The sequence below is a fragment of the Tripterygium wilfordii genome, chromosome 3 (genome assembly GCF_013401445.1).
Source record: "Tripterygium wilfordii isolate XIE 37 chromosome 3, ASM1340144v1, whole genome shotgun sequence".
In the NCBI taxonomy this organism is placed as follows: domain Eukaryota; kingdom Viridiplantae; phylum Streptophyta; class Magnoliopsida; order Celastrales; family Celastraceae; genus Tripterygium; species Tripterygium wilfordii.
In genome coordinates, this window is record NC_052234.1 from 1236793 (window position 1) to 1264046 (window position 27254).

General features: G+C 36.1%; 3 protein-coding genes across 5 annotated transcripts; 1 reads left to right on the forward strand and 2 right to left on the reverse strand.

The window, feature by feature from the left end:
- Positions 1-317: 317 nt before the first annotated feature.
- Positions 318-2213, reverse strand: LOC119985763 (protein ASPARTIC PROTEASE IN GUARD CELL 2-like). Its single transcript, XM_038830143.1, has one exon. The coding sequence runs from the start codon at positions 2093-2095 to the stop codon at positions 665-667; it is 1431 nt and encodes a 476-aa protein (XP_038686071.1). The 5' UTR covers positions 2096-2213; the 3' UTR covers positions 318-664.
- An 8069-nt stretch (positions 2214-10282) lies between these two features.
- On the forward strand, positions 10283-20381 carry LOC119994634 (mitochondrial import receptor subunit TOM40-1-like). Of its 2 annotated transcripts, XM_038841246.1 has the most exons (11): positions 10283-10534; positions 11975-12056; positions 12160-12259; positions 12432-12527; positions 12655-12710; positions 12915-12978; positions 13995-14096; positions 17587-17655; positions 17739-17822; positions 19633-19728; positions 20269-20381. In XM_038841246.1, the coding sequence occupies exons 1-11, from the start codon at positions 10402-10404 to the stop codon at positions 20320-20322; spliced, it is 936 nt and encodes a 311-aa protein (XP_038697174.1). In that variant the 5' UTR covers positions 10283-10401; the 3' UTR covers positions 20323-20381. The 2 variants fall into 2 exon arrangements, 1 of the variants encoding a protein (XP_038697174.1); XR_005467273.1 differs by lacking the exons at positions 11975-12056; positions 12160-12259; positions 12432-12527; ... (4 more) ...; positions 19633-19728; positions 20269-20381 and having other exon boundaries at positions 10395-10534; positions 13995-14164.
- Positions 20382-20980: 599 nt separating this feature from the next.
- Positions 20981-25744, reverse strand: LOC119994612 (calumenin-like). Of its 2 annotated transcripts, none has more exons than XM_038841244.1 (7): positions 25227-25744; positions 24563-24765; positions 23343-23414; positions 23149-23209; positions 22163-22336; positions 21984-22080; positions 20981-21406 (listed from the first exon to the last, which is right to left on the reverse strand). In XM_038841244.1, the coding sequence occupies exons 1-7, from the start codon at positions 25577-25579 to the stop codon at positions 21284-21286; spliced, it is 1083 nt and encodes a 360-aa protein (XP_038697172.1). In that variant the 5' UTR covers positions 25580-25744; the 3' UTR covers positions 20981-21283. The 2 variants fall into 2 exon arrangements, with proteins under 2 accessions (XP_038697172.1, XP_038697171.1); XM_038841243.1 differs by having other exon boundaries at positions 23144-23209; positions 23315-23414; positions 25227-25738.
- Between the last annotated feature and the right edge of the window lie 1510 nt (positions 25745-27254).

Below are 27254 nucleotides of genomic sequence, written 5' to 3' on the forward strand. Positions count from 1 at the left end.
TTCCCCCTTTCACCATTTTCACTAAACAATTTCTCCCTTTGTGGGTCCTAAAGTGCCTTCCCAAGCTCCATACTAGGAGGTTAATTGAACCCAAATAGGATTATCTCTCTCTCTCGAGTTTGAAAAGATTGAAAAAGAAAGCAAAGATAACTTTGTAAAAGTCATTACTTGAACGCACTCCAACTTAAGGTTAGAATACAGTGAGTCCACAGTGGTGGTTTCACATGCCCACCCCACTAGAGTGGTGGCTCCCCCGCCCTGCTGTGCCTCTCATGATTTAAATTCTCAGCACTATTACTCCTGTGACAAATGAAAGCTGTGAGGCAATGAGAAGATTCTGCATTGTGTTAAATTTTTTGACTCCATGCAGGGTTTTGACTCTCCTTTTTTAACTTTATTTATTAACTTTGCATGATTACATGCTTGTCCTCCACTTCATTACTAGATGCACACACTAAGTAATACATAAACCACATTCTAATAATACCGGATTAAGACTTTATACATCTTATCTTTCCCCGAACCAGGTATCATTTTGGAGTCTTGCACACTAAGAAGCACTAGATATATAGATACATGACTTCATATATATCATATTGACTAAGACTATCAAAATATGGTTAATTATATGATTTGACCAAAAATAATAGCTCTACTAGTTTAACTAGCACACGTTGGGGCCAAATCCCACAAACCCATTGGCTCCATCAAAAGAAATTTGGATCCCTTCTTGTTGGATGTTCCCTATGATGGATAGTCCGGATGGGGATGGAGAAAATCCGAAACAAAATGTACCCGAATCATCAACCGGAACTAGGAAGTTCCTTGCTGGAAGGGTCAGGATTGGCCCGCTTGAGAAGTAAAATGACACGGTTGGGACCCGGACCGATACGAACCCGGATAGGTCATAACAAGTATCGAATATGGATCTTCCGGAGGCTCGGGGGAGGGCTCCGGTTTCTGTGATAAAAGCATCACGGAATGCCGCGTAAGCAACTGTAGGTAGTCTTGTAACTGCCGTTCCTGTGTCCATAACAACACCTCCATACCCTAATTCTGTTAGCCGGAAAACATCTTCGGATACGGGTAACCGGGTGCCTCCAACTCCAAGGCCCGACAGCCCCACGTAGTAGAAACTTGGAGCCCGTGGGTTACGGATCAAAGGTATCCATGCAGCCCCAACGGGCATGGCTTCACGACCCAATTCTAATGACCCGGATGAACCCGAACCCCGAGTCACTAAACAGTAGCTAAAAGCATCACCGGTTTGACCCGTTAATTGACCCACAAGTGACATGGATCCACCTCCGAGACCCAATAACCCGGCAGCACCAACAAACATGCCTTGGTTCATATGCCCGCACCCAATCGCCACATTATGAACTACGGTTCGATCAAACGTCAGCGTTTCGAGCGCGACGGTACCCTTTGTGAAGGACCCATCACCGTATGAAACCTCGTACCGACACCGACCCGCATGACAACCCGCGTTGTCGACCCGATCGCAAACGGCGGAGCTGCAAGAAACTCCGGTGAAAGAAGTGGATTTAGAGGGGTCAAATACAGGATCTGATTGACGGTAACATTGACTACAAGGCTGACACTGAACCCACACAATGTCACTACCGGAATCAATCACCATGTATTGACTCCTCGGTGGACTACCCACTCCAATTCTCACAAAATACTCTCCACTTCCTTGCTCCATACCCGAAACCACCTCCGACCCGAAATCCTCCACCTTGTAAACGGCGTAGCCATTTGAGATTCGGCGAATAAGACTGGACACCCTTTTCGCGTCTCTTTTCATTCGTGCAACAAAACGGTGATTATGGTTGTGGGTTTTGTTGGAGACTGAGATTTTGTCCCTGTGAACAAGTCTTAGCTTCCATTTTTTCTCTCCACTTTCACTGCTAACTTGGTGGCCTAGTTCATTGAATTGGGAAACTTGGGAGGGCTTGGTTTTAGTCTCTGTGATTGAGTCTTTGATGTTGAAGTCTTGGTAATTGGGGTGTGATGTAGTGGTAGTGGTGATGACAAGTAGTGGCATAACCACCGCCAAGAAGAGTAGTGTTTGGAAGGATACCAATACCATGGTTTATGGTTTATTGAGTTTTTCTTGGGTGGTGGTTTTGGGGTATGGACTGATGGAGTTGGGGAGGGATTTATTTGGGGAGTGTGTGGAGGGAAAAGTGAAAGGATTGAGGTTGACCCGTGGCGAGACCTTTTTCAGTCCCACCCCATTCCAATCTCATTTCGTCCCATCCCTCACACAATTTCATGTGAGACAAGTAGAGCCCACAAATTCACTTGAATTTTGTGCATTCAATATAGTAGTTATCTACAGAATTTCATGTGATACAAGTAGAGCTCACGAATTCACTTGAATCTCGTGCATTCAACGCAGCCGTTAAAGATAACTTCGACACCAGTTTCTGTCTTTCTGATATCTTAATCATTTTCGTAAGTATTTTGAACCCTCTTGCAAACAACCCTAGCCTCATCCTATGCCTCCCAACTTCTCAGTCACCTGCCATATATGGCACCAGCTCATCATCCAAACCATAGTCATCTTGCGAACATCCTATTCCCAAGGCTTTAGCTAATACCTCATATACATGTTGTGCTTGGCACTCAGGTCTAAAGTTAAAGAACAAAAGAATTTCACATTTTTGCCAGGTTTCATCTTCAAGAAATCCCAAATTCTGTGTTGAAGAATATATATAGGTTTTATTGCATTAATGAGTTGGTATAGTATAAATTCAGTTCTGTCATTTCTCAATTTTTCACGTGACTTGCACATGATATACTACTATTTATTGCCATCAAAATTTAAAATTAAATTTTATTTTCAGTTTACATGTGTCAATTAACTAGAGGCCGGGTAGGAATCTTTCATGGGTGGGAATGGAATTAAGGAATTCCTGTGGGTTCGTCTCCACGACTGTTTTTGGAATTTTGTTCTTGGATTGATTGGGAGTTTGAAAGAGAAGTGTTTTCTGTGTGGCGCCCTTGTTCATGCAACTTTCTTTCTTCTTTTTAAGGGTGAGACTTGACAAATTTTGCTTTGTCTACCTTCACTTTTCCTCCTTAATTTTATTTTTGTAATTTTTAAGACAAAAAATTTATGATGGGCTGCCCTAATTAATTGTTTTAGGTTATTTTATAAAAGTGCTTTGGTCTTCTTTTTTTTATGATAGGAGAAGGGGATGAAGATGTTTGAACTCGAGACCTCTATGAAATATCATACACATAAGTGTCTTCTGAATTACTCGTGATTCTCAAAAATTACTTTTGTCTCTGCTTACTTGATATTTGGGAAATTGTATTTGTAACAAGTAAAATCTGTTAATTATAATTATTTTTTATGACGAGGGAACTATGAGCCTTTAGCTCACGTAAATTCTTTATACCGTCCATTTCTCTTCAAATGCCTCGACAAATTGCAAAATATTGTATTACAACTAAAAAAAACTATAAAAAAAGGTTTTAAAAAATATTTATAATGTAGTTTCAAAACCCATCTTTTGAATTTCCAAACAAAAAAAACACTAATTTTATTTCTTTTTGGCTGGGGATCCAAATAAAGCAATTGATTGATCACTGAACACGCAATGATTAACTTTTTAAGTTGACTGATATGGTTTTGTAAATGTAATATGTTCATAATCATGATACTACAATCCATGGAACTTCTTCCAATCTATTGCAGGCCAGAAAAACATCTGCAAATGACTATATATATGTATATGTATATATATATATATATATATATACACACATACAGTGATACAGACACAGAGAGACAGAGACACCGACTTTTGTTGGTCTGCTATAGCTTGGTAAAGAAAAGCCCTTATTAGTTATTAGTTGAGTGGAAACTTAGTGTATCATAAAGAGCACAAAGAGAATTCTATATCAACTTTTCTGTAGTTGTTATTAGCCTTTTCATTAGAAACCTTGATAGGTAGATAAAGTTACATTAAAATAGTATTATGGCCTTCAAACCCATAGAAAACTTTGGATAATTAAAGTACCTTCTTTTTCTTGATTGTATTCTCTCTCCTCTCTTTTTTCCCCTCACAACTTTTATTTGATTACCTTGCATGTAAACCATTTTTCATATATACAAGCATGCGATTAATTTTACTTTTTAACCCTTCGTGAGTGGAAAATATTAGATATCACACAAATATATATATATATATATATATAGAGAGAGAGAGAGCCATTCTCACATGCAGATGTCCGTAAATATAATTGTTTAGAGCATCCACAATGGGAAGAATTTGAAGTACTTGAGATGATACTTTCTTGATAAGTTAAGTGCTAGATGTTCACAATGGGTATAATGGAGTGTATTTCAAGTACTTGAAATGTTACTTTTTTGATAAATATAGTGCTACATACACACAATGGGTGAAAAATTACACTTGAAAATTTAGTTGTGGAAAAAGGATACTTGAGAGTTGGAGTATGTATATAGGTGATGAATATTGAAGAGAGAGGTGATGAATAGTGAAGAGAGAGGTGATGAAAAGGAAGAGAGAGATGATAAAAAGGAAGAAAGAGAAGATGAAAAGAAGAGAGAGATATGAAAAAGAAGAGAAAGATGATAAAAAGGAAGAGAGAGAAAATAGAGAAAGTGAGTATGAAGTGTTGGAATGTATGGAGTGTTGATGAATAATGTATATTGTGGGATTCACTCATCCAATTAAATTGTGCCACGTAGGATAGATGAGAAGAGAGAGAATGATTTTGAAGTGCTGGATATTTGGTGCATCACTGTGGATGCTCTAATACGACCCGCTATTTCACGGACATCAAGGAGCATGTTAGAATAATAACTATATATGTCTCCCACTGTTTCAGCGCACTATTTCAACACTAGGATTGTGGACGGACGTCTGGTGTCAGAATAAGTGTGTGTGTATATGTATTTATCTATCACCTTTCCTTCTTCTTTTTTGTATTTGTTAAGTATGCATGCATATAATACATATAAACATGTTGCTGTGATTAAGTATTTTCTGGCATAAAACATAAAATTAAAAGGAACTAATTATGTATATTGGTATGCAAGTTAATAAAAATAGGCAACAACTTCTTAAATTCTATTCATCAAAATAATTTTTGATTATATATTCTGATACAATTTTTCCCACAAACAAATGTTAACCTTCTAGTACTCAAAAAAAAATTATTAACCTTCTATGCCCACACCCGATCGATTGCGAGATTGCATGATTAATTGAGGCTACTTTGTGAATTGTAGATATAATATATATATATATATATATATATATATATATGCCTCAATTATTAAAAAATTCTTTGGTTGTAGACTTTACTTTTCATATATTCATCTTTTAATGTTGTTCACTAAACCAATGTGAATGATGACATACCCTATTCACGCGTGATGTTAACCTACCGTTCACTTTCCACTAGTGATTAAAATTGTAGAATATGTTTGTGTAATACTTATATATATCACACATGTATATGCACTATTTATGCGCATTTCTATTTAGGGTGGTAAGAAATTACCCGAAAAATTAAATAGAATGGTTAACCGACCGAACAATCAATTATTTTCAAAAAATTATTTAGTGACAATCAACCGAATTATCAAAATAACCGTCGATAACTGATCAATTGTTCAGTTAAATTCTTGTAAAAAAACCCAAAAAAATGACCGTTTACACAATTATACCCCTACTTCTAATTCACATTGTTCAATTATATACACAAACATGAATTTTCCATGAGTTTACCTGACGTGGGTGGTTTGTGGATTAATATGCAAGCTAGATGAATTTACCCAATATGCACCGAAAGGATAAATAACTATGAATTCTTAATTATTTAAAACCCTACTACCTTCAACAAAATTTTCTTCATAATTTGTTCTCTAAACCTCTCCCAATTTTTAAAACTTAGGTACTTGGGCTTTTGGGTTGTGAACTACGTAATATTTTATATGAGAATGGAAGTTCAACTCATATAGTGCTTGACATCCTTTTCATACATTTAACTTTAAAATCCAAGGGAAAGTCATGTTTCTTTTGTCATGCATGCAACATATATATATATAAAATTAACCTTTTGAGTGTTAATTATTAGTGTAAAAAGTTTAATTAGTTTAAAAGTAAAAGATTGCTTGTGATATCATATTTTATAACCTGTAATGGCGGCTGAGCTCACTAATTTTGGCTTAATTCTACTACAATAATATCAACTTATTAGATTTGTATCAAACCCAATTCAACCCCTAATTGGGATCTTATCATCAAGAAATCTCACCACTTCAAACACAAAGAATGTAACTTCATATCAATCCATTCATACACACACACACACAGAGATAAATATATATATATATATATATATATGTATAGAGAGAGGATTTCTCGCATAAGGGTCTAATATAAGGGTGTAAAATAAGGGTTACATTTTAATGGTGTGGATGAATGAGATGACAAGTGGGGTCCACTGCTTTGGGTCTCACATGTTTCAAATCAATGGTGTAAACATAAACCCTTATTTTACACTCTTACATTAAACCCTTATGTGAGAATTTCTATATATATATATCCTTCATACTTGACTAATTTGGGATTTCAATATGTTATGTACCACAACCTTAAGGAATCCCAAGGGGTGTCATTGAATTGCATAATTGATCTCTAATAGTTAATTAAAACATTGAATATTTTTTAATACGAACTATTTTTAAAAATTTTTAAAAAGAAATTGATATATATATATATATATACTCCCTCCCTCCCATTTTAATTGTTCCCTTCAATTTTATACACAGTTTAAGAAATTGCATTACTCCCCTTCAATTTAACATTTATACCCTCATTTATAGAGGACAATTAAGATGTCAATGACTCATTGGGAATTCACTCCATTAATTTTTCAATTTAAGAGTAAATAAGGGTAAGATGAAAAAAATGGATGAAATTAGTTTTAATTAATTGAAATGGGCATACATTTTGGGACATCCCAAAAAAGAATAGAGGACAATTAAAATGGGACGGAGGGAATATATATATATCAAATTGACAACAAAATTGGTTGATAGTACAATCAAAGAATAAAGCACAAGTGAGCATGCGAATGAGTAAGCTAATAAGATATTCAAATGGTGTTAATGGTTGTAGAAACGACAAGACCAACCAATTAATATGATTAATTAGTTATTCAAAAGAAATTAGAAAAATAAAAAGTGGGTGGGAGTGGGAATGTCACCAAGCCAAAATATATCAAACTGGAGATTTGGAGTAGAAAAGATAATTGCACTTGCGTTGTTAGTACTTCCAATAATTGAGCCATTATTACCACCTAAAAGTTGCCCTAATTTTTAATTATACCAACTTTTAAATTTTTTTTTAAAATTATTATTTTAATTAAACCCACTTTTATTTTAAAAAATTATTAATATTATCTCTATACCTTTCTTTATCGATCTTAAAGTATTTGCAAGATTTGGGGTTTTGCAATTATTTTCAGAGTGTAAAATTTCCATCTAATAATTTATATAAAACCGAAGATTTGGAGTACAAAAAGATAATGCACTTGTGTTGTTGGTACTCCCAATAATTGAGCCATTATTACCACCTAAAAGTTGCCCTAATTTTTAATTATACCCATTTTTTAATTTTTTAAAAAATTATTATTTTAATTATACCGACTTTTTTTTAAAAAAATCATTAACATTATCTCTATAACTTTCTCTATCGAACTGATCAAAGTATTTGCAAGATCTAGGACTCTGCAATAATTCTCAACGTGTAAAATTTCCATCTAATGATTTGAGAGGTGCGTCATATCACCCCACACTTTTATATTTTCTCAATCCATCAAATTTGTTAGATCTTCACAATTGGATGAGAATTGTACACGTAGTCTCGGGAATTCCAGAGTTCCCTCATCTCTCTATCTATAATATCTTTCAGCAAGTATTTGCAAGTGCTAGACAGTGATCGTGCATGGATTGAGAAATGGAGCACTGAACATGCAACAACCTCGAGAAAGAAACACTAATACGTACACATTATATAATGAATGGAAAACTTCCATATATATTTCAAAACTTCCAATTATTTTTATTCTTAAGTGATTGTTGGTATTATATTATTCATATTTTTAAATAAAAAAAAATGTGAATTGAAGATTGTATTAATTTCGATCAAGTGATGAAGAACATGTGATGCTTCATCATGTGATAATGTGTATAGATGAGTTGCTTATATTCTAATATGTTGGGGAAATAATTCTCCACAAAGAGATGTGGGTATATAGTGCTATATATGTTCCTTGATTGATATAGGCAATATATATACATAAATACATATATATATACATACATACATACATATATATAATCACACACATATATATATATATATGTATGTATGTATGTATGTATGTATGTATGTATACATGTATATATATGTGTGTGTATATATATAAGACAAGTTTAAGTGGAGAAAATAATAAACCCAATCGTTTTCAAAGCTCTAAATTCATGGCTTTTGGGTGTATCATGAAAGATTCATCTATCTAGAAGAAGATCATGGAAAGTAACTAGTGTGATCTAGCAAGATAGATGACACCAATATAAATTAGCCCCATGAAATCTCCAAGTGTGCTTTACTGGTGTATATATATATATCCATATCTCCTTAATTTGTCCTTGCATGTTAATGTCATCTTTGAACAGATTCTTCTTCATCATCAGTTATCTTGTACCACAAACTTAAAGCAAAATTATACATGACAAGTACAGAATGAATTAGACAGAACACATAGCAGACAGAATATGTATACGTACATGTGAGTGTACAAGGTTAACTTATAACTGATTGTTTGAAACAGTAACATTAACTTATATATAGCAGGGGTAGTGATGCAGTAATTGGTATTTTTATGAGTACTTATATGTCCATGTGTTTTTTGAGTGGAACTAGATGTCAAAAAATCTCCTCAAAGGTGCCGACCTGGAATTTTCCTTTTTATTTTAGAAAATGATCATGCCTCATGCCTTCTCCACTTGAATCCATGATCTCTTAGAGGTTGGAAAGATATGTGTGGTACAAGAAGTTTGAGCTCGAAAGTCCAAAACTAATAAAAACAAGCTTGTTTGCTAGTTGCAGGCAATTTCTTGGAACCTCCAAGCCATTCTTGAAATTTGAAACCTTTTGGTGTCATTGGTAGTACATCTGAAAAAAACAATGGTAGATCCAGAAGAGAGTCACGGATAAGAAACTGTACCCAAATTAGGAAATGAGCATGCCTTCTCCACTTGAATCCATGATCTCTTAGAGGTTGGAAAGCGAGTACCAAATTTATCACCTGCAAGATGTCATGGATTCAAGTGGGGAAAGCGATATCACTTCCTGAAATATAATACACAATACCTACATACATCGAACATCCGTATTTCGCCCCAACACTGAACACCTGCTTTTGGTCGGAAATCTCAAAGATGCATCAGAAACAAGTACATTCTAATCAATGTATAGTTTCCTGACGGAGTCCATAAACATCCATTGGAAGATCATAGCTTGTTACAGTGGCTGTCCAACCGTTTACATGTTACGTACATCAACAGTCTACAATTGTAAGATTAACAAACATCACCACCGCAATTGTTAGATTCTGTCCTTTTATTAATCCTTTCTCCTCCATAATTAGAACATGGTTGACAATCGATTGAGTTAGACATATGTGTATCATTTTGATTGATGTTAAATAATGTGGCTTCCAAGTTTTGGCATTCAATAAGGTTAGTTTGGTCATTATAAGGCACCACTGTGTTTGTGCCATAAAAAACAAAAATATGGCACCACTGTTCACGAGATGGGTTACTGCTCACGAAAAGAATGGGTCGGAAATGGATCATGTCTGGTTAGCACTTGGCATTAACACAGGCTCTTCGGCTCATGGTCATGTGTTTCTTTTCCTAGTGGGCCAGATTGGTGTTTGTGGGTTACTGCAGGTTCATGGGCCGTGGCCTTTGTCTGAGGTTTTGGGCCTAGTTTCTTTGTTTGGTTGGGCTTTTGTCTTTTGTCTTTCATACTAATCAGCACCATAGGAGCCACTTCACTTGTGACTTGAGTCACTTGACCCACATCAGATGTTTGGGTTCGCGTTAGCGGTGGCCCGTTGAAAACTTGAGTTTTGGGCCGAAGCAGGGCCCGCAAGATCTCTTTTTGGGAACTCAAAACCCTGACTTAAAACCCCAGAGAAACCCCACGCACGCGCAGAGTCACAGAAGGTCAAGGAGCCACCCACGGACGCCTTCACTGTTCCCTCTCTATGTCTCTCTAAACCTAATAATATCGTCTCTTATTCAATTCAATTGAACAACTGTAACTGAACACTGCAATGGCGGGCCTGGCAACTCCCGGTATGACAATGCCGGAAGTCGATTCCAGTAAGACCAAAGCGGACGAGAAAGTGGACTACAAGAATCTACCTTGCCCTATACCTTTTGAAGAAGTCCACCGAGAAGCTCTCCGTTTGTGTCACATCTAATCTTGTCTCGTATTACTGCTTAATCCACGATGCAGTTGATTTTATTCTAATAATTATCTTCAATCAAGCTCGTGTTCAGTATCGTTCTGTATTATCCTGTTAGTCTAGTGCATTCTTAATCTCTCTGCACACGCACGCACGCACGCGTTTCATCTGCATTTGTAAACTGGTTTTTTTTCATTGATGCTGGATATTGAGGCGCAGGATAAGTTGCAGCATGCTAACTTTGAAACCCTAACTTGACCTTAATTTAATTTGGCTACTGGGGCCACTTTTGTTTTTTATTTTCGCGATTCTGGATTGCAAGAATATTAATGCATATTAAAATTTTCCTTTTCTTTGTTTTTTACTCTTTTGAGAAGTTTTGGATAATGGGCAGGAAATAACCTGTACATAGAGATGCAAGGAACTAATTTGGGTATGGTCAAAGTGGAAATTTGTTGTCTACAGAACATTAAGTTATAATTTGAGTTGGTGCAACTTTCTGTAATAGTTCTAAAGAAAAAAAGTATTTGATAGACGGTTCTGATTCTGGGTTTTTGTTATTCTATTTTCAAAAGTTATTTCATTATAGCTAGAAGAAAGTTCTACTAACTGTGGAACTGGTTAGTAGTGGAGCACCAAAGGGCTGATATGGTGGCTTATAGCATGTGCAGGATGCTGTGCAGCTGGAATTAAGAGTGTGAATAGATCTACAAACAAGGAAGGGATTTACCAGAGAAAGAAAGGACGTTAAATGGGAAAAAGAAAAAGAAGACGAATGGAATACTAATGTGTTATTAACTTTTATATTAGCAATTTGATGCAGATGCAAGTTTGTTTCTGTATTTAACTGATTCATTTTCTCTATATGTTTTTTGTATTCATGTGGCACCCCCTCGGTGCTTTTTTGTTACAAAATGTTGTTATACTAGGTAAACAGCTCCTGTGTAATTTTACATTTAATTTTTCTCGTTGAGAAAATTGTCTGTGAAGCTTTTTGAGTTAGCAATGCTCGTGCAGGTGGGGTCGGTCTGTTAAGGGATGTCTGCATGGCTTTGGAAAACGCTTTTAAGTTTTAGGAAGTGATTTTCTTTGAATTTAAGGCTTGGCTTAACTCAGCAACAAATTAAAATTTGATGTTGCATGTTTTGAATCTGTTCTGTTTTGTTAGGCGAAATTTTATGGAAGAGAGGATTCTGATAGCCTTTCCTCCAACTAGCTTGGTATTATAGCTAGTTTTTTTAGCTATGTTGGGACTGATTTGTATGTTCCCTTTAGTTTGTTTCTCTTCATACTACAGCAGTTTTAATGTCACGGAATGTTCTCCATTGCATACTTTTTAGATAATTAATTATTAGTTATTCCAAAGAATTAAAGAGAAATTTATGGCTAGTTCTTTTGTTGATATGTGGTAACTGAATCTCTTAAAATTTGTTGGCAGTGTCTTTAAAGCCAGAACTTTTTGAAGGAATGCGCTTTGATTTTTCTAAAGGACTCAATCAAAAAATTTCTCTTAGCCACAGGTAGCTTTAACTCTTTTTCCTTTTTTTTTTTTTTTTTCAATTTGCTTATCTATTCTCTTTCTCTTGTTAATTTTTGTTATTTTGGCTTGACAATGTCTTCTAGTGTGTTCATGGGACCTATGGAACTTCCTTCTCAGTCCTCTGAAACTATCAAAATCCCAACTGCTCACTACGAGTTTGGTGCCAACTTTCTTGACCCAAATGTTTGTACTAATTCTTTTATCTACTTTTGAATCATCTTGATAGGTTGCACTAAAAAATGATTCTGTCCTCTCAATAGCTCTTCCTTGGACTTCTCTTTATCCCTGTTCCTTGGAATTATTATATCTTCAAAATGAGTACTTTCGTAGTTAAAGCATTGATGGTTTTCCACAGTTGATGCTTGTTGGGAGGGTGATGATGGATGGGAGACTTAAAGCAAGGGTGAAGTGTGATTTGACTGACAACCTTACTTTAAAAGCTAATGCTCAGGTAATTATACATTATGCTGTTTTTCAGTCTTTCCATTCTTTGAAAGAAAATATGTCTTTGATCTGTAAATAACAATCTTTTTTTGACAAGTGTGAATAAATATTTTTGTGTAATGTTTACTGCACAGCTTACAAGTGAGCCTCATATGTCTCATGGCATGGGCAACTTCAAGTACAAGGTCAAGTCCTCTTCCTTTGCTTGCAGTTTTTTTTAGCCTTCTTAAAAATGCATGCATTTCACTGGCATAAATGATTAATGACCCCAAGTTGGCATGCTCATTGAAAATCTTTTTATAAATGACTGTTTTTGGAAGCTCATCCATCCTCATCAACTGTTATGCTTTTGCCTTCTTTCTGTTGACATTTCTTTTCCACTTGTAAGGTAAAGTCAAGATTATTGTGCACAATTGAAATTGGCAAATGGAGCCTTTTTCGGAGGCAGTTACATCCAGGTAAATAATTTCATTCAAGCCATGGCTCTTCTGTTATGTGTTGTATGAATACTGTTGAAGTTGACTAGTAAAGCTGAATTTATTTAATGTAGGATATTTTGGCACAAAAAGTGCATGCACCATACTACAATAATACTTGAACTTTTGGACCCGGAATTATCTGTGCTATGTCTGTGAATGAATCTAATTTAAATGTCCACATGAATTAAGCCTGGCCAACTGTGCTTGTGAAAACACAAATGTTAATATTGGAACATGTTAAAACAAGTATGGAAATATATCCTTTCTAAAGCAGGCATTGTGTTAGATACAGTGCGAATTTGTAGGGTATTATCCCTGATTGTAGCAATGCTTGTATCCATTCATAAAACTAGCAGTTAATTATATACCTATTTTTGATACTTTAATGTTAATATTTTCAATGAATGCATAAGCTGCTTAATATTTTTCTAATTTTACTTCTTGGGTTTGTTTTCTTGAATATTTGAAACCCAACTAGTATTTATGACCAAGAATCAAGGGGTTTGGTGGATTTTACCAATTTATTCAAGTCTGTATGGTTCAATCACTTATCTAGATTTGAGGGTTAATCCGAGGCGAGACCTGGAGTTACTTGGGTAGAAGTTCATCCAGTTTGCGACCGGGTCAAACAGGTGTTAAAATATTGGTTAGGAGAGCTCATCTCTTATTAAGGAGCACTTGACCCATTGGTAGCTTACTCCTTTGGACTTGAACCAAAACAAGATTCGAGTCCCCTCTCCCACTAATAATAATAAATATAAAATGACTTATCAAATATACCTCCCTTTGTTTCTCTATAGGCACCTTTATGGGAATACAATTTTCACAGAATGAAAATTTTACTTCCAATTATAGCCTTTTGTTTAAGAACTATGTTCAAATTTTGTTTTTGTTTTTGTGACTGATGACATTACTATATATAGTTGTACATCTCTTTACTTGGATGAGAATATGTTCGTTATCATCTTTTGCTAAATTTTCCCATTTTGTTTCAGAGTGTGACCCCGCATTTGTCTTTGGGTGGTGAAATTTTTTGGGCTGGGCAGCATCGCAAATCAGGTGTTGGATATGCTGCTCGATATGAGACAGATAAGATGGTATTGTTTCTTGGCTTTCACCTTGTATCAATTATATAATCCCATTTTTATTTATTCTTCAATAACATATTTCCAATATGTAGAAATCCAAGACTTATGCTTTTTTATTGCTGCCGAGGCAGCACATCGTAATTTTCTCACATAAAATTCATTATAAGATGGGAAAATAATCTAGGATGATTTGGGCATGCACAACGTAGGGCCGTTGATGCTCCCATAAATCATGATCTACAAGTCTCACTAGAAATTGCTGTATTTTATCCAAAATCTTGTTGGCTCTTGCATATGGGCAGCCTGATATGTTCAACTGTTGGCGTAGATCTATTCTTGGAATACATTAGTGTAAAACTCTTTCCTCTGGTTTTGGGTCTATGTTGTCCTTTCGAATACAATCCAATGTTAGAAAGAACGTATAAATTATTGAAAGTAATTTATGCAGCTATTGGTCAGTAGCCATGGACTTATTGCATTGTAGAACACGTATTTTCGTGCCCCTGTGCTCAGCGTAGGTTTCAGTGAAAGATTCTTGGGACAAGAGGAGTATTCTGATGTAAAAGAAGAAAGCAATTTCATTCTATGTATTAATATGGTTGTAAAAATCAAACTTCCTAATGACATTATAGATCAGAAGTAATATGTTTTAATTTTTGGTACTCTTTGTATTGAAGTCTTAATCTGTAGACCCATTCTCTGTTAGTTGATGCAATGATGTTCATGGCTACAATGGTATTACCTTATGCACATGCTCGTACTATATACATTTATGCTCTTCAGGGGCAGACTTATAATAGATGAAAGATTTTCTTCCTTTTTTTCAAATGTAAAAAGAAAAGGCACCAAGTGCATGCCAGCCAACACTTCAATATTGCAACCATTTGATGCAGAAGGTTCTCTAGTGGAAGGTGACGGGTCATTCCTCCGTCCCACATCGCTTAGGTAGGAAGCCATAAAGTGTTTTATATGGGTAGACCCATCCTTAACTAGTATGATGTGTTTTAAAGTCGTGCGTGCGTGTGTGAGGCCCAAAGTGAACAATATTGTGTTAATGGGTTAGATCTGCATCAATTTGGTATCAGAGCTGAGCCCTACGTGGGATGTATGTGGGATCATACGAGGACGTGTCTTTGAGGATGGGAGGTAATGATGCATAAGGTCATCTAATGGAAGTTGACTGGTCATTCCTCCATCTCACATCGCATAGATAGGAAGTCTTGAAGTGTTTTATATGGGCATGCCTATCCTTAATTAGAACTGATGCAGACCCAATCCACTAGCACAATATTGTTCGTTTGGTCTTCACACCCGCACGACTTTAAAATGCTTCATTCTATTTAAGGATGGGCCTACCCATATAAGGAACTTTATGACTTCCTACCTCATTCTATTTAAGGATGGGCCTACCCATATAAGGAACTTTATGACTTCCTACCTAGGTTATGTGGGACTGAGGAATGACCAGTCACCTTCCACTAGAGAATCTTCTGCATCATTTCCCATCCTCAAAGACATACACATCCTGGTGTGATCCCACCGAGGCCTCAGATCTGATAACAAACTGATGCATGCCAAGACCACTAGCATAATATTGTTCGCTTTCGGCCTCACCCCCACACAACTTTTAAAATGCATCATGCTAGTTAAGGATGGACCTACCCATATAAGGCACTTCCTGCCTGGGCGATGTGGGACGGAGGAATGACCAGTCACGAACCTTTGCATCAGCATTCATTTCAATTACTCTTCCCTTCACAGCATCATCTCTCCCCACCACCCGTCAACTGGAATAAAACATTATGAAACGAGGTAATTTCAATATCACATGAAGGAGTTCTGATTCATCTAAAAGCTCCATCATTTCTCTCTAGACACGTTATGACTTATACGGCCAGTCACTTGCGGTTGCAGATCATGAATTCCTATCTTGCTTCTCTTTTTTAAATGCAGAACAGCAGTAGTAACTCCTCTTGAACAGTTCTGCCATGACCCAATTGATCCCCAATATTCTTCTTATCATGTTTCACAGCTTAGCAGTCCATCTGCAGTGAAGAAGAATATGGTTCCCATTTTGTTACTCTGTTTTGCACAAAATGTATATGTTCATAGCTTCTGGAGATTATCTAAAGTTAAAATTCTTATTCCATGTTCCCCCCCCCCCCCCCCCCCCCCCAACAATCAGAAAAGCCACCTATGGTAGAACTAGTACTCAATAATATCAAAGTATTTTGTCTCCTGCTTAGACTGATAAATCCAAACGAAATTGCTATATCCTCTATTCAAAGGAGAGAAATTTCCATGCTTAGTGTGTGACTCATTGGTTTTTTATTTTTAGGGTTCAAATAAAAAGAGGGCTATTTAAATTGTCTATCTCCCTCACATGTAGTGATTAATCATTCAATGAGGTGTCGCTACTGAAGCCCGATGGATCTCGTTCTAAATTTCATTTATTTCATAGTCAGTTTCCTTCAAATTGTATACTATAACTATATCGCAGAAGGGCGTCCCTTACTCCATTCCTTCCTCAACTGAAAGTCAGGAATGGGGGGACGAGTCAGAATAATAGGCTTGAACTGGGTTCGCTACCTGACCGGCACGGAAAGGCTGTTGGAATACTCCGTTTTTGAACCTGTACTCTTATTTCTGAGTTCATGTCCATACTGAATCTGTCTTCCTTCTAGCTCTTTCCTTTCCGTTGATGAGCATGTCCCATTCTTTAGGTTATTCAATTTATCCAACAAAGGAGAATAAGCCACCTCGTTTCTTTAATAAGGCGGACAGGTACCATCCCCACCTTTATCCTAATATTTAGAATTCATTCATTCCGCTCCTTCCTAATCTCCTTCCAAATAGCAGCATTACCAGCCCTCCTACTTTCTCTTAAAATTCATCCATTTGGATTCAATCCATACTTAGCATTATAAACTTTCTCCACAACTACTTGCTAAGGAGGCTTGTATTAAAAAGAGTTGAAATGATTTAATGGCCAGCACTCCATAATCTCCTTTTCATAATCTTGCAATACTTATTGGCTTACATTCATGTCCTCCCAAAGAATTCTGCGTACTATCCAATTTCTTGATAAGAGCTAATCTACGTCCCTTCGATAAGGAATGCAACTTCCAACCAACAAGTCTACTTTCAAATGTTTCCACAATTTATCCAACAAAATTTTCTCCCTATTCTTAGTTCCAAGTGGTTGACCTAAATAGTTGCTGGAGAGATTTTCTACTACGAATTCCAAATCCCTTAATTAAGACTTCAATAATCCCACTGGGCTCAAAGCCATTGTTTCTCTCTTCCTCAAATTTACCGTAAGACCAGTCACCGGTTTGAAACACAAGAAAATGCCTCTTAGATTAAGAATTCGTCTACTTTTGGCGGCAAAAGATATAGTGTCATCGGAAAAAAGGAGATGAGAAATAGTCACTTACTCCTCAGTCCTCCCGTATTTCCCTGTTTGCTTTGCACTTATGCCCTTTTGGCATGACAACAGGTTGCTACTGGACAAGTTGCAACCACTGGGATGGTCGCTTTGAGCTATGTTCAGAAGGTATCTGAGAAGGTGAGGAAGTTGACTTTTATTATTGCGGTGCTGTTTGTTGTTTAACCATGTTTAATGTCTAAAACACTAGTTTCTTCTGTTAGGTATCTTTAGCAACAGACTTCATGTATAACCTCCCATCAAGAGATGTGACAGCAAGTGCCGGTTATGATTACATCCTTAGACGGGTATCTTCTGTGATTGCTAATGTTCTCTTATCTGTGATTTTTTATTACTACAAATGATTGCATGTGTGAATTTTTAAAACCTTACTTTCTTTGGAGATGGAGCCCCCATATCCAGTCTCTCCCTTTCTCTCTCCCCCTCTCTCCTTGCTTTGGCTCCGGGTCTTTAACTTTGGCCCGCTTCCCATTATATACACACACCCACACTGTTTAGTGGAAGAATTTGGACAACGTTTTTGATGTTGATATGATTTTCTATATCCTGATTGATTTCAAATGCTGCTCCTTGATTTTAAACCCTAGTTCTATGAAATCAACTTATGTGGTCGTCTCTTCCATTTTCCCCCTTAATTGTCTCCTCTTTTTGCCAATAGCACAGGTCCATAAATGTGAAAAGGTTTTGTTAAAAAGTAGCATTCTATTTCTTCATTTTCATATACCCTAGCCCTTCTATGTATAGGGAGAGAGAAAATGAGGGAACTGGATGTTAGGAACTTGGATTGATTTTGCAAGTGATATAACTTATTGGACAGAGTTGTCCACTACTGGATTTAATATGAATGCTTGATATGATTTACTTTAATGAAAACTTTGAATTGAATAATGAACTTAAATTGGTTTTGGATCTGAATTTAGATTTTTTTTATTATCATCTAACAAGTTGGTAGTCTTACTCGTTCTCTTGCCCCATAGTGAGGTGTCCCTTTCTACACCTCCATCCTAGGTTTGAGCTCAAATTCCTCAGTCTGCAAAGAATGATGTCCTGTTAATCTTATACGCCATTTGCATAAAATTAACTATGGAACTGCTTGTGTTTATGCTTTTTGACTGTAGTTATAGAAAGTGACACATTTTCAATTTTAACGGGTGATGAAATTATTTTTAATCTAGATTGTGAAAGTTGGAAATAAAAAAGGCATGGAGGAAAATTCTGGAGCTAAAGGGTACCCGTTTACTTTTACTCTCCACCCAATCTTCTCTTTTTTTCTTTGTTTACAAATGTCTCTCCCCTTCATTTTTTTCCTCATAGCACGGTGGAATGAAAATCTGCATACAAATACAGTCAATGGTAGTAGTTATATATAATTTGTATGAAGGTTACAGCCTCTTGCACCCAGCACTGTGGAAGCAGATATTCGTTGCTTATTAAAGAGGTCCTTTCTGGATATGTGACAGTATTTCATTGAGTATCCTGGAAAGGCAATAACATCCGTACTGGTGTAGTTAACATATAGAACCAATTCATCGTTAAAATGGTTCCCAAGTTTTTCTAGGTTCTTACTCCTGCCTGTAGAATGTAGATGCACTCTTGATAAAATAAATCAAGAAATGAAAATGAAAGAAAGATAATTTTGCTGTAACTGAACTTCATGTTTCATGTATGCTACTTATTCTTGGAACACTCAATCTTATTTGATAACTTGGTTACTGTTGGACTTCACAGCCAAATATAATTAATTTTGGGGGAGTAACGCTGGTGGCTAAGAGATACCATATATGCTAACTAGGATTATCAATTTGTATGGGTTTATTCATTTTTCAATCTTTGCAATCCTGATTCTCATGACATCATATGAATTTATTTTGTTTTGCTGTGAAGCGAATGGTTCTTTTGACCTGGCACAATGATAATGTTGCCTGTCCGTTTCTCATTAAAGTAGCATGCTTGGTGACAGCTGGCCATATTTTGGCTCACTGGGAAATTCCACCTCAAATGAGGCCTTTTGTATTTACTGACCTTGTGCTTCTAGAATGTAATTGATGAGAAGTAGGAAGAAGCTATCTGGTTGACAGCTTTTCACTGTTGTTTCAGAGTCGCCTTAGAGGGAAGATTGATTCAACTGGATGTGTAGCTGCTTATCTCGAAGAGCGTTTAGATATGGGTCTTAATTTTATCCTTTCTGCAGAGGTAAGAGTTAACTTGTTTCAAATATGATGCATTTTCTTTTCTTCAGTATCCGTGCAGGAAAACTTTGTACCCCATTTGCCCTTGCATGATTATTGTAAACCTCCGGCAGCTAAGTCAAGATTTGGTTATAAACTATGGGAGCATGATTTTAGAGTTTTCTGTTTTCTTCTTTCAGTACCATTTGAAGGTATGATACTATACTTTGTGTTAAAAACTTTTAGGCTACTTGGAGGGTTTCCATATTGTGCTGTTTAGCTATGATATAGGCTTCCTCACAAATTAAAGGAAACTACCCTGGTTATGCGAAAGGGAGTTGCTTAAGATCTAAAAGACGTCTTCTCACAAAACATTGAATCTCGTTAAAGATATAAGAAGTCTGTATCAGCTTTTAGTTCTTTAGATGTTGTATTGTGTCTTGGCTAAATTCTTTGTCCTTCATCTGCTGATAGAAATAGCAGTCTTCACATTCATCAAGATTTAGTTTGTAGCATGACCGTCATTCTACTCCTTATTCACAAATATTTTATTTTACATTTGCTGTTAGATCATAGGAAGAAAGACTACAAATTCGGATTTGGTTTGACAATAGGGTAATTTCTGTGGAGGGCGCAATTCTGTATTTTAAGTTTGTGTAAGTTCATTGTCTTTCTGGATACTAGCATTTCTGCAGAAAGATCAGAAGATAACTTTTGCACTGTTGAGAGTGTTTCATGGTGCAATAACAAGCTGCTGTAGCAGTTTTAATCAGTATTTAATTTATTTGGCAGTTTGGAGCTGTTATTCTGTTATACATTTGAGAGCTTAGAACAATGCAAGTGTGAATTAAAAATATATCAATGATGCCGTTAAGAATTATGCCGAATACTGGAACATGAATGATAAGCTATCTTGCTGAGCGAGATTTAGTTTCGTGGTTCTCATTGATATCATGGTTCAGGACTTTGCTTCTGTGGTGGTTGACCCTACTGGCGTTTAACGTTCAACTTATGTGGTATCTGTCCGCTAATATTGTGCCATCTTGGTGCAGATCATTGTGAGGGTTGTAGTCTAATGTTGCTCTTTTTTAAGATTTCTCATGTCTGGATAACCTAATACTAGTATGCACAAATTAATTTTGGTACTGAAACTACTGTTCATTTTTCTAAACAAGGTACATACAGAAATCAATTGTATTTGGTAATTTGGCATAATATGGTGTACATGTATGAAAACTCAAAACCAAGTAAAAAGTTAGACGATGGAGACTGAAATGCCAAGAAAGTTGGTACCTGGCAACCATAAATTAATAAATTCTCTCACAATCTGTACTGAGATGGAGAAAAATATGTGAGGCACTGTACATGACTAATGCTACAAAATTACACGACAAAGACATTATGGGTATATTGTGAAGAATGCTCACCCAGTGTTGTATGTGACCTTGAATGAAGAATAACTCTTACAGTGTTGAATTCTTGCTACTAGAATCTTTTAATCCTGCCATTGTTTCCTTGGTATCCTGCAAGTATGAAGTTATGTCAAGCAAATGGAATGGTTTTTCTTACTGGGAACCAAGTTAGCGCAGCTCGTCATGGTATTCAAAATCGTCGTCATCATCCTTGAAGATAGCAGCGTAAAAAACGTATGGGTTCTCAATCATCTCTGCCAATGTTAGACGCCCATCTTTGTCATTATCTGCCTGCAATAGGTTTCAGATGCAATACTAAGTGACGGAAATGTCAAGATAAGACTAAATTCCCCAGCACTAGGCGTGTAATGACAATTGCTTCAAAATTCCAACCCCAATGGGTTAAGGTCCGAAAGTGTCAGCATAGAATTATAGAAAACAAATCTATACGTCAATGACTCAATACTGTTATTATGGAACTTAATTTTATATACTGCAATTTCTGAGCTCATATGATACTCCACATGAACACACTGTAACATGAATACATTTCAACAAACAATGCTCACAAAATTGGATGGTGGCTACTGGCTGGTGATGCAAACCCACAAAGGCAAAAAACATTCAACAAGCATATATCTTAGACAGCATCCATGAAAACAAGAGAGAGACACAACAAATCAAACCATACGGCCATTGCTCTAGCAAGCTGGTTTTTACAATAAGTGGTTGAACTGTTGAAAGTATAAATTTTGTATTGAATATCCAAAAATAAATAAATGAATATCCGACAATAGCATTATCTACGTCCAAATGGCATTGGCAAATTCAAACTACATAGCAAGCACAAATTGATACAATTGAGTACCTGTGATATCATGTAAGCCGCATGTTGTTTAGCATAGTAACGCTCCGACGGATGAATTTTTTCGATCACAGGAAGCAGCTCTACATCTGACAAGTATCTAAGAAAAGCAAGTCCCAAGTGAAGTCAAAGATACTGTAACAGTAACACTGCATAACATTGCCTAAAATTTTAATGCATACCCATCACCGTCTCTGTCCAGCTGCTTAAACAATACTTTCGCTGGGGCCTCGACTAAATCATCAGATACATGTGAAGCATTGTGGCAATCTTCATCATAGTTCCTTACCAAGTCAAAGAGCCCATTGAAAAATTCTTTGAAGTTAAGCTTACCATCTTTGTCAGAATCTCTCTCCCTATATACAGAGAAAATATCAAATGAATGAGATTCAATTGAACAAATTCAACACACAAAGAAACAATCAGAAGCAAAAGCGATTGCAAGCTGCTATTTGATTGAAGTCGCAATTATTTTATGAGATTATTATGCAAAAAAAGAAAATTCTCCATCCATGTCAATACATTCATGGAACACTTTTTTCATTAAAATCCACCACATTATACATGGTAGGACACCACACACACTTAGCACATTACAACTAGACCATACCACATGGAGAAATTCCCTCTCTAGGCAGTCCTTGTAGAAGTTTACACAATTTAAATTTGAAGCTCGTGATAACTACATTACATCCATTGTCTCTCTAACCCAGCCCCATTGAAGTGAGTCTCATAGCATGTGAAATATTACAATTTCATATCAAAGCATACTGTCTGTAAAAATCCTAAAAGAAGCAGCCTAAGAAATGATGCAGCTAGACATGTTATAAACAACTTTAGACCATAAATTGCCATTCATATTGATTTAAACATCAGTAATAATACAATCAGCATGTATATGCTGGCCATCATGTACTGCATAGCAAAAAAAGGTATGAATTGTACACTAGCGTTGTATTTGACACAGACAAGACCTCTTTGTGGCAGCTCCAAAAACTATAAAGCACAAATACGCTTCGTGAGTTCTTGAAGCAAACTTGACAGACTAATATGTGACCTATAAGAGGGGGAGAAAGTAAAGTCTTTGCTATTTGCTATAATATACCAAACAGGAAGACTGAATGGAAAAAAAAAACAGTTAAGAGTAATTCATGTCGCGTCACCTTACTTCTTCCTTGCACAGCCAGTTATGTAACTTCGGGTTCTTGCTGTCTGCTGGATGCGAAAAGCTAAATATAACAAAGTAATATTATGGAAACATGAGGAACATATAGGAGAAGCTAAAAACACAAGTTTTTCCACAAGTAAAACTTGGTAAGGAAGTTGAAGCTCACTCATTGAACTCAGTTAAATTCAAAAGACCATTTCCATCTGCATCTGATGCATTGAAATGTTCTTCTGTCCACCAACCACTATCATAGCCTAAATCCGCATCTGTAAGTATAATAGGAATTAGTTTCCAGGAGAAAATGACAAGAAAACAAGGTCCTAATGACTCATATTTCTATGATCAACAACTTATAAATCAATAGTGATCATAATAATTACAATACCCATGATGGCATAAAAAGTACACTAAGACCTCAAAAACTTTTTTAATTATGAAAATATTTACTTCATAATATGTTAACAGTCCAAAAAGAAGAATGTATCCGGGCAAGCAACCAGTGCATAGAGTGTCATCCTCACCCAGAACTTATGTTCTTAGAATTATCTTTATTTGCAGCACTGGGAGAACTGCTATACCATAGAAAGCCTGAAATTCAAAAACTCCTTATGCAACACAATGTTTGGGCAAGGCATTGAGGAATAAAGATTACCGGCTTCGTTAGCTAGAGAAACATATCATGATTTACTTTTTCTTTGAGATTTAGTTCAGAAAAAAGCATCTATAGTTCACCACTAGCCTCTTTTCGATTCCATTTAAAAAAATTTCCATAACTGTGGCAAGGGAAGAGATCATTTAACACTAAATAGGTGCCAAACACACTGTTTCGGGATGCAGGAAAAATTAATTGGCCATTGATGGTATATGTATGTAACCGGTTTAACTTTATTTTCGTAATAACTACCAGAGTAACAAGATCTGCTGAACACTTTACTCGCAGAGGAAAAAAGGAGCCTTCCAAATGGCTAATTCAAAGGAATATTGTATACTAGTTCCGACAAAGAATTATACATATTTTTCGAAATGGATAATGATTATAATTTTTTTTATGATAGATTGATTTCGAATGTAACATATACTATGGATAGTAGATATGTGACCTACATTGATACCTTTTTGGCAGCTTCCCTTTCATTGAATAAATTTTTACCATAGAAAATGTTAACCAAAATGGAAGGAATAATTTCATTAAAGAAGTAACAAAAGAAGATCAAATGGATGTAGGGAATGCACTTAGGCACTAATAGTTGCCATGTTCATGAACAAAAGTTATGAATAGCTTCCCATCATAAAACTTTCGACATATGTCACAGAATAAACCAGTTAACATGAAGATGAATAAACATCACAGAATGAAAAATTAGCAACCCTATCAAACAAATACACCAGATAACATGAAGATGAAAAGACTCACTTGGGTTGTGAACCCAACTGGGAGGCTCATACTCAGAGAACGAAATGAACCCATCATGATCTTTATCATGAATTTCCATCTCTCTTTGTGCGCTGAGCAGGATTTCCTTCTCAGACTGCTTCAAGTGCCACTCAGTCAATTCATCTTCAGCCACGAAACCATCAGCAGGGTTGAAATCAATATTCGGAAAAAGCAAGATCAACCTGATCATCATATGATAAATATCTTCAGAGTGAATGCACATAATAAGCGTTGATACTGAATTCAGCCTCTGTATCCAGAAAATATAGCAAATAATATCATTCATTCCTAAATTGATTCTAAAATTCAATCAGACTATCGCGTATACCATACTGAAAGCATCTATCTAGAAAATTCTACTAATATATATGGGCATACACATGATTAACATATTTTCACAACAATGCACACACAATACCGCATATCATGTCTTGCCATCATCTCAGCTCAAATTTTTTGTAAAGAAAGATCAAGCAAAGTGAATGTAAATCTATCAGACTTCTGATTCTAACTCTAATGCAAGGTAGACCGCCCCTTGATCAATACATCCCATCCCAAAAGCAACGGATCAAACTTAGAAACACGAAAACAAAATTACAAAAAAAGAAAAGAAAAAGTCAGGATCAGAATTCAGAGAGCAGACCTTTGAGTGACATTGAATTTATCCTCATCATTCAAGTAATCCTCAGCGTCCATGTACTCCCCCCATTCGGGCTGTGACTCCGCGCCTGGGGCTGAGTCGTGAACGAGTTCCGGGTAAGCGTGTTCGAGGTGCCGGCGATCCCACAGTTTGTCCTCACGGTGGCGCTCGATTTCGGCAACAAGGGGGTCAAATGCGACCGAGTCGTGATGGGCGGGGTCGGTGAAATTAAACGAATTACGAATTTTGAGGCGGCGGTGGCGAAGTTGGCGGCTGGAGGACTTAGGAGAGTGAGAGATGAGCATCAGTAGCAGCAGTGCCACTGTTATGTAGGCGATCACGGAGAGCTTCTCCATTGCAGGATATGGATTCGTTAGAGATCTATGATGACTTTTTAGAGACAGGGACGCACCATGGTTTAGACTTAAGACAGACAGGAAGACAGTAGTAGTGGACAGTTTGGACTCAATTAGCCGTAGTTGACAATTTCAAATGCCAGCTTTACAAACCAGCAACACAAATAATAATAACGGAAAATTGGTTATAAGCCCCTCACTTAAAAATTTTATTCTAATAAAGATATTCTTAAAAGTTTTATTATATAAAGTACGTAAAGTTTAAAACATAATTTCTGGATAAAATGTTAAAATATATGGTTTTATTGTCTAAAATACCCTCATCTTCATCCTCAAACATTACACACTCCTCTTACATGTGATTTATCTCTAACCTCCGTCGGAAGCTTTGTCTCCGCCGCCGGAAGTTTTGTCTCTACCCCTCATGACTTATTCGACAATTATATGACATTTTTTAAGTTATATTTCATCCATTTTTTTCTGTTCGAACTAAATCTACTCATACTCATCACGGAGATTGTAGATCTTATTGTTTTTCTTCGATCTGTCATTCCATCATTATTTTTCGATATTTTCTGTTGTGATTTTCGTGATTTTTTAATTCTGATTTGAGATCTACAGACCGCATGTGATATGTTATCTGTTTCGATTAATTTGATATATGTCATATGCTATCTAGTTTGCCAAATGTTATATGTCTTGCTAAAATGTTATATGTTTTTAATGAAATGTTATCTGTTTGAAGTTCTAAAAGAAAAAAAACATATCACGTGACATATCATAACATATTCGAACAGATATATCTGCATATTCATATTCGATTTCAGAAGAATATTGATAGATACAAAACAGATATAATATCACATACTGAAGATATAACAATGCCTTTTCATGTTCGTTCTCTATTTCTTTCTCTAGATCAAAACTTTGCTTTGAAGATCCGTCTTTATCGAAAATGAAGGAAGAATAAAGAGCCCTGATCTCAATCTTAGTCGCAAGGAGGAAGAAGAAGAAGAAGAGAAATGTCGATCTATGTTGCAAGCAAAGGAAGAAGAGTCGATCGAGGAAGAAGAGACAAGAAGTAGCGAAGAAAGAAAAAAGAAGAAGAAAAGAATGTTGTGTTTACAATAGGAAGGACATTTTAGTCACTTAACAACATTTGTATTTTTTTCTAAAGTTTTTCCTGGTTTTTCCTTGGTAAGATATAAATGTTGTTTTTTGTCCTTCTACCTAATTTCCACTAATAATAACGTCAGGCGCCATTCCAATTTGTGGCTTGTCCCCCACTTACAGACCAGTTGTAATCTGGTTCATTGGATGTGAATGACATAACAACTCCATCAACACCCTCATTTGACAGGTTTGATGACCTCGAGTTTGATTATTCTTTATTTACATTGTCAGTTAAAACGTGTATATGCATTTTCCATAAAACGACACTTTCCTCCTTATAACAAGTGGTATGTCAATACTTTCTCCAACGCCTAACCTGTCTAAATAATTCCTTTTCACTACTTTATGCATCTTACTTTACCATTTTCCAACTTATTCCTGTTAAATAATCAACTTGTATGGATCAAAGTTCAAAGACATTACTTTTACTAAATGGGATCACGAAGCATCTATAAATAGTCCCTTCCCATCTTGGGGAGGGGCATACACAAATAATCCAAAA